The sequence below is a fragment of the Mus caroli genome, chromosome 9 (genome assembly GCF_900094665.2).
Source record: "Mus caroli chromosome 9, CAROLI_EIJ_v1.1, whole genome shotgun sequence".
NCBI lineage: Eukaryota > Metazoa > Chordata > Mammalia > Rodentia > Muridae > Mus > Mus caroli.
This window is the reverse complement of record NC_034578.1, coordinates 62,773,719-62,781,317: the sequence shown is the minus strand read 5'-3', so window position 1 is coordinate 62,781,317 and position 7,599 is coordinate 62,773,719. Positions and strand designations below refer to the sequence as shown.

At 51.6% G+C, this 7,599-nt stretch overlaps 1 protein-coding gene across 2 annotated transcripts in view; it reads right to left on the bottom strand.

Annotated features, from left to right (window-relative positions):
* Positions 1–6,732, bottom strand: part of Pif1 (PIF1 5'-to-3' DNA helicase) — an 8,575-nt gene extending 1,843 nt beyond the window's left edge. The window contains exons 1-11 of one of the 2 annotated variants that reach the window (XM_021172643.2): positions 6,640–6,732; positions 5,484–6,306; positions 4,742–4,874; positions 4,539–4,664; positions 4,275–4,428; positions 4,052–4,166; positions 3,856–3,962; positions 2,306–2,445; positions 1,935–2,041; positions 997–1,084; positions 729–874 (exon numbers count right to left, since the gene is read on the bottom strand). In XM_021172643.2, the coding sequence (XP_021028302.1) occupies positions 729–874; positions 997–1,084; positions 1,935–2,041; positions 2,306–2,445; positions 3,856–3,962; positions 4,052–4,166; positions 4,275–4,428; positions 4,539–4,664; positions 4,742–4,874; positions 5,484–6,065 (1,698 nt within the window). In that variant the 5' untranslated portion in view covers positions 6,066–6,306; positions 6,640–6,732. The remainder of the gene's footprint in view (positions 1–728; positions 875–996; positions 1,085–1,934; positions 2,042–2,305; positions 2,446–3,855; positions 3,963–4,051; positions 4,167–4,274; positions 4,429–4,538; positions 4,665–4,741; positions 4,875–5,483; positions 6,307–6,639) is intronic. The other variant, XM_021172644.2, reaches the window with a different exon arrangement.
* Between the last annotated feature and the right edge of the window lie 867 nt (positions 6,733–7,599).

Sequence of the window (7,599 nt, the reverse complement as noted above, 5' to 3'; positions counted from 1 at the left end):
AAAAAAAAAAAAAAAAAAAAAAAAAAAAAAAAAAGATTTAGTTATTCATTATATATACAGTGTTCTGTCTGCATGTATGCCTACCAGGCCTGTAGAGGGCACTAGAGCTGAGTATAGATGGTTATGAACTACAATGTGGCTGCTGGGAATTGAACTCAGGACCTCTGGAAGAGCAGTCAGTGCTCTTAACCACAGAGCCATCTCTCCAGCCCCCATCCAGCGTCTTAAACAACTGAGAGCTTGAGGGACAGAGCTCAATGGTCAAACAGGTACAGGGCTAAAACTCTGCCTCTCCCCTAGCTGTGACGCCTCGGAAGCTTTCGCTTTCTCAGCGCCTTTGTTTTCTGCCTGTGAATCACCAACTATTACCAGCTGTATCTACGATTCGTTTGGTTGTTAACCTGTTCTGGTCGTGGTCGGGAAATGGCAGAGGAGGGTCTAGAAAGGAAGAGAGGAATGTGGAGGAGGAAGTACACTGGAGAAGAGTATAGGGCTGGGGGCGTGGCCTGGCCGAGGGCGTGGCCTGGCAGGGAGCATGCGTGCAAGCCCTGGGTTCAGATGGAACCTCAGCACCCACCTAAGCCAGGCATTGTGTTGCAAACTTGTAATAATAGCTTCCAGGAGATAGAGGTAGGAAGATCAAGGCCCACGTCCTCTCCAGCTGCATAATGAATTTGAGGCCAGCTTGGGCTCAGCATAGCCTGCCCACCCCTGCACCGGATATTCACCTGGCTTTTGTGGATGGATATGGCCCAGGCCAGCTGTAGGGGAAGCTGCTGCCGGCTGAGGTACTGTCCCCCAGTGACCTGTACTGTCCAGCGGTCAGTGCGGATGACCTCAGTGATACCACACAGGAACCGTACCCGGGGGAGCCCTGAGGAAGGCATTGAGAAGTCCCACCTTTTAGCATGCCTATGGTTTGTCCTGCTGGCTGTGAAATAAACCCAAGCAACGTGACCCTCTCCCTCGTGACCCTCTCCCTCCGCCATCACTCACCTCTCCCTTCAGACTCAAACCCAACTACCACCCCTCGGGCACCGTTCACCAGGCCCCGAGACACTGCCAAGTTCTTCACCAGCATGACCTGTGGAGGAGGGATGGAGAGGGACCCTCCCTGGGCCTGACTCCTCTAGCAGTCAGGGTTCAGAGAGGGTGGGGGCTTCTTAGCACAAGCACCACTGTGGTGACTGCGACCTCTGTGACAAGCTACCTTATTTTTCTGGAAATATTTTGACCTTATCTTGTGTCAAAGGGGCTTAGTAGTCATCAAGTTGCCTAGAAAGAAGGTGGTAAGGCCAGGAGGGTAACCTGCATCACAGGACTTTGAAAAGAGGTAGACCTAGCTGGGTTTGGGGGAGCACGGTTTCTATTCCAGCACTCAGGAAGCAGAGGCAAGCAGATCTCCAGAGTTCAAGGCCACCCTAGTCAACATAACAAGTTCCCAGACAGCTGGGTCTACCTAGTTATCCTGTTTTTAAAAGGGGGGGTGGGGTGGGGAATTAAGGGATTGTGCCTGCCTAGAAGACCACAAATTTTGAGGAATGACACTAGTGTCCGCCATGCCTCTTTCAACCACAATGCTTGCATTTCCCACATGTGCCTAATGGACTGAGGAAAATCTACCATTCTTGGTCATACCCACAGAGGAGGAGTCAGAAGCTGCCCATCTATAAGGTATACTACTATAGGGGTAGGTAGTATACCTCACATCATGGGGGATGTTACCATGGGGAGACATTTCACCTAGGAACTGGGCTTCAGTAAGGAAGAGACTTGTCTAAAGTGGTGTTGCTTGACAGGGCTCTTGATGAAGAAAGGCAAGTAAAGCTGAAGACAGGAAAGGGGGCGGGGAGTGGTCACTGTAGCTCTCAACTATCCAGGGGCCTTGGTAGAGTGTTAATAATTGGGGATCCCTCCCCCTGTTTCCCACTCACCTGAGCCCCCAGCTTTAACTGAAGGACACGGCTAACAGGGCACTGAGCATCCAGGGTCCGGCTTAGCTCAGGGTCACTGTCTATAGCCTCAAAGCTGTGTACATCACCTGGAAAAGCAAGAGTTGGGAAAACAAGTTATATATTGATTTGTGGCTCCGCTTCCACAAATGTATTAGATCAAGATGGTTGTGGGGGAAGGACTGGGGACAGCTCAGGCCTAGCCAGGGCCTGGGAATCAGCTCACCACAATTTTTGGGTTACAGTTTCATCTGTAAATGTACATAGAGCTTGGGCCCAGTTTGCCAGGGATGGGGGTGGAGGGGATGTCACACCTGTTCTATGGTCCCTCCTGGCCCAAGCCTTCTATTTACCTGGCAGTGCCTTCAGCCACTTCTCGTTGGTCAGGGCCACATCATCCTGATGGGTACATAGTCTTGTGGCTACAATTCCATCTCGTCCCACCTTATGGGCAGCTGTGGCCCTGAGCTGGCGGGTCACTTCATCTGAACATCTGTGGGGGCTGCAGTGTCAGACCAGAGATCCCCTGGACACCAGAAAAGGTGGGGACAGTATGGCCTGCTGCACAGGCCAAGTCTTGGGATCCAAAAGGGGCACCAGAATAAGCTTTGCTGCTACCCGACCCCCAGCCAGCCTACTTGTCCCTCAGGTGTGGACAGTGAACATGGGGATAAGGATGATGGACTCTGAACACAGGTGGACCCACTGTTGTATCTGCCCCGAGGAACTGGCCACCCCTGAACCCAGTGTTCCTGAAGAAACAGGATCTCATAAGCAACCTCTGGCTAGAGGTTTGCAGACCAGGAATAGGATGCTGGTGTTGATACACGGGAATACTGGCTATCCTGTCATCAGATCAGCCTCTAGGGTACAGTCTTCTAGTCACTTGCCTACTGCTTTGGCTGAAAGAGCTAGCCTGAGTATTTTTTTCTTCTTCTTTTTCTTTGTCTTGTGTGTGTGTGTGTGTGCGTGCACTTCTACAAGCTAGAAGTCAATGCTGAGTCTTCCTTAGTTACTCTTAGCCAGTGTTTATTTGTTTGTTTTTGTTTTTCCAGACAGGTTCTCAGTATGTAGTCCTAGCTGTCCTGGAACTCACTATGTAGACCAGTTGGCCTTGCATTCACAGAGATCCACCTGCCTCTGCCACTACACCTGGCACTTTTTTTTCTTTTTTTTTTTTTTTTTAAATTTCTGAAACAGGGTCTCTTACTGAACCTGGAGCCTAGTTAGCAGGCCAGCAAACTGAAGAGTTCTCCTGTCTTGACCTCCCTAGCACAGGAATTTACAGGCATCTGCTGTCAACCTCAACTTTTTACATAGGCACTAGGGATACCAAACTCAGGTCCGCGTGCTTGTGTAACAAGCACTTTCCTGTCTGAACCGTCTCTCCAGCCAGCTAGCCTGTGTTTCTATGTGAGGTATGGTATAAGGAGTAGGTTTGCTGTTGTTTTTTGTTTGTTTTGTTTTGTTTTGTTTTGAGATAGAGTCTTCCTAAATAGCCCAGGGTGGCCTCAAACTCACTCTTCTACACCTCAGCCTCGAGTCCTGTGGTTGCAATAGTGTGCCACAATGCCCAATGCCATGGCGTTTATTGGTTGATTGATCGATTGATTGATTTTATATCATTTTTGGCAATATTCTATGCTAAGTTGTCCCAGACCTTGTTGTCCTGTACAGACTGTTCAATCCTGAGGACAAGCATCGCTCCCTCTTCCCTGGACTAGGTGTGGTTACCAAAAGCCTGTAAGTCCTAGGACTGAGGAGGTAGGGGTAAGAGGATCAGGGGTTCCAGGTCATCTAAATTCTCCACCAGCGTTGGCTACATGAGACCTGCCACCCCCAAACATAATAATATAAACCCATTCATGCATTCTCATCCCATGGCCGCTTTTCGGGTACCTACCTGCCTAACCTCACAGCCTGCAGTAGAGAGATGAAGGTCTGGTCTGCTTGCCTCCACACCTCAGTCAGCTCCAGAATCACCGGCACACACCTCCTCCAGCTCTTGGCCTGGTGGGGAAAGGACAGGGGTGAGTCAGGGATCCGAGGAGACTAAGTCCCCCACAAGCACAGGTCAGGGTTAGGGTGTGAACCAGTACCTGAAAGCAGAACCGAGGCTGCTGGGAGCCTTTGGTCACTGGTGGCAACTGTAGGAAGTCCCCACAGATGATGAGCTGGATCCCTCCAAATGGCTTCTTCTGTTGCCGAACAGCTCTGGATGGGAGCAGGGAGTGCTTTAGAGACAGATGCTCGGTGGGCAAAACCCCTTGGGGAAATAACCAGACTCAGGCCTCAGTGACTGCCCTTGCTATCCGTACTGACCTGGCCACAGCTTCCAACTTGTCAAAGAAGTCTGCCTCCACCATGGAGATCTCGTCAATGACCAAACGTTGGCAGTTCAGCCAGCCCTGCCGCACACCTGGCCGATGGGCCAGGGCTATGCACTGGGCCAGGGGAGCCTGGCCTGAGCCGATGCCTATGAGTGACGCTATTCAGTCTGGGCTGAAATCCCAGCCCCCCTCATCTTTCCCTCCTTTGCCACAGGTCTGGCTTGCTCTTACCCCAAGCCCAAGGGCTCACACTTACCTGCAAAGGCATGAAGGGTGGTGCCCCCAATGTGGCAGGCTGCCACCCCAGTGCTGGCAGTGGCCACAGTACCAGTAGGGGGCAGGGAACCCAGGATGTGTTTCAGCAGGTAGGACTTTCCTGTCCCTGGGTAGTAGACAAAGTCAGAGTTGCCTGTCTGCTCTCCCCTAGGGCTGCCCACCACCTTATTCCTTCCCTAGTACCTGCACTCCCAGTGAAGAAAATGCTCTGGCCTTTCAGAACCATCCTCAGTACAGCGGCCTGCTCCTCAGAAAGCTTCGGTTTGGTGGAGGGCATGCGCAGCTTCTTCACAGGCAGAGGCCACCTTGGAGCTTCCTGGGAGGAACAGGGCTATGTCAGAACCTCCTACCATGCTGCTTGGTCTGTATGCACTGCAAAACAGCCCTTTGCTGTGCTCTTGACTTCACTTGGAACTTTGAGCAAGCTTGGGTCATCTGAACTTGGTCCCGGCAGATACCAGACTTCATTTCTGGCTTTTCACCAGTTCAGTGTCAGGCATTTTAGATTGGTGACCACACCTGATCGAATCTAAAAGCTCCGTCAACCCACCTGATAGTTTTCTCCTCAGGTGATTGGGCGATTGCCTGTCCCAGATCCCTTTCTGTTCTTTCCCAAAGTTCCTCTCTTCTGGGACTTAATGCCCGTTCTTCCTTCTAAGTTTCCTTGTCTTGTCTCCTCCGCCGCTTTTTCTTTGGATGTGGCCAGGATCCTAGTTTCCTGTTCTCAGTTTATCTAATCTTGGGACTTAGTGGTGGGTAAGTATGGATGATTTACACCTCACCATCATATTCAAATGAGGTACGATGGGCATTTCTAATCACCTGCTGTCTCCTTAGTACTGCTGACTATCTTCCCCCAACCTTGGGCCTCCAGGGTTTCTTCGATCTTCAATAATAGCTCGCCCACTCCCTTTTTGGTTCTCACCGTACTAGTCTGGGACTCCATTGGCCGCTTTTCCAGCGCAGAATCTGGAGCCTTGGTGGCTGCAGCACGCTGCAGTTCCTCTGGTTGCACTGGACTGATGGTGACAAAGTCTCGGGGCCGCGGGCCGACCAATTGTGCGCGGGCTGAGGCGGGTCCCGGCCCAGGGGCAACCGCTAGCTTCAGGCGCAGCGTGCGCAGGAAGCGGCGCAAGCGCTCCGGGGGACAGTCGGAAAGCAGCAGTTGCACTGAGCCAGCTCCAGGGACGCCATCGGCGGGGAGCCGCAACGTGCTGCGCCCAGTCGCAGCGAAGCGGGTGAAGAGGCGCACGGCACGTAGCGGGAAACAGCGTGGCCGCCCCGTGGGTCCGGGTGCCTGCAGTCGCAGCATTAACTCACGTCGTTCGTTTCGACCTAGGCTCAGCTCTGCGGCGCGCAGGGCCTGGCGCTTGCGAGGTTGCCCTCCAGGACTCAGCTCCTCCACGGCTACCCGGCACCGGAGCTCCGCATCCTCACATTCATCGGTCGCCGCCTCTGTAGAAGGCATCTCCAATGCCTCTGCAGGCGTGCAGAGACCGGAGCGCATAAGTCACAGAAAATCGAGATGTAATAGGTGGTATGGCTGCCGTGACGGAAAATCCTGTCCAGACCTCTTAGTGTCAACAGGTTGTCACTGGTAACAGAAGATGCCACCAAGATATTCCAAGCACTCTGGAGCGAGGAGAAACTTCCTCTGCTGCAGTTCTCGGAGCGCTGGAAGGTGGGGGTCATATGCACTTAGGATTCGCGAGCGATTGTCCTGCAATGTCCACATTAGAAAGGTGTTCCTGCTCAGAAAAGAAGCTTGTTGAGGAGACTCACCCAGGCCAACAGGGGACTCGTTGGGGACTTCTACCCAGGAAGCAGAACAATAATCACATGTTGGGCGATGGGAAAGAGACTGGCTGGAAGTGAAAACAGGCTGAGACTTGCACACCCCCTTCAATTAACCAATTAGTAGGTATCAGGGTCAGTGTGGTTCCAGTGCTTAGGAACGGGTGAATGATTAGGGAATGTATGGAACCTCCAGGCCCAGGAATCCATTGTCCCTCCGTCTGACCCACGAATCTGTACCTCTCCCAGCGAGGATCACTAAAATAATCGCGTTCTTTGCCTCCCACCTCAAGGATCCGATAGACTCGTTGCTTTCAGATGAAAAAGCTGATCTGAACCGGCCGGCAGCAAAGCTTCAGCAGGAAGAACATTCAAATACTAGGAATAGAAAAACCACCCTATCACCGGCCTGGTCTTTAAATTCTCTAGCCAATCAGGGGCAGGGGCGGGGGTGTGTCTACGGGCCGGCGTTTCTTGTCTTTCCAACGCTCTGAGGACAGTTAACCAGAAGCAGGCTTTTTGTGTTGGGCTTGGGTGCGTTTTAGAGTTCCACGAGTGGGCGTGGTGGGGTAGGGATGGGGCTGCGGCTCCGTGGCGCGTGGCGTGTTGTTACCCAAGGCGGCTCTGAAGATTTGAGAACCCTTCTATTTACGCTGTCTGCTTTTCTCATTCTACCACCACCACATGACTGTGCTTGGCTTTGGGGAGACCCTGTTCCCACCCACAGAACCACTGGCTCCTGTTCAGGTCATTCCCTGGGCCAGCCAAGTCCGCTTCCCTGTTCCCTAATTCTTTGCCCTTCTCTGCCCCCTTGTCTTTTACCCTGCTGAGACTACAGATGTCCAGCGGTTGTTATAAAGGAAGCCAGTTAGTCCTTGTTCTCAGGGAATTCTTACTCCTCTGGTTGCTTTGACTACTCCGAGAATTTATCTTTTTCAGTTGGGGCCTTGTTACATTGTGTAGGCTGGTTTTAAAAATTCCTGGCCTTAAGGGATCCTCCTTCAGCTCCCTAAATAGCTGTGACTATAAGCACTTGACAAGATCCAGCTTTGAAAACTTACTTTTAATTATTATTTTTCCTTCACTGAAGTTTGAAATTACATAGCTGGAAGGGATCTTCTGGGTGGGTGCAGTCACCTCATTTTACAGATAATAATAGCCACTACAAACTTAATTCTTTCTTTCTTTCTTTCTTTCTTTCTTTCTTTCTTTCTTTCTTTCTTTCTTTCTTTCTTTCGCCTCCCCCT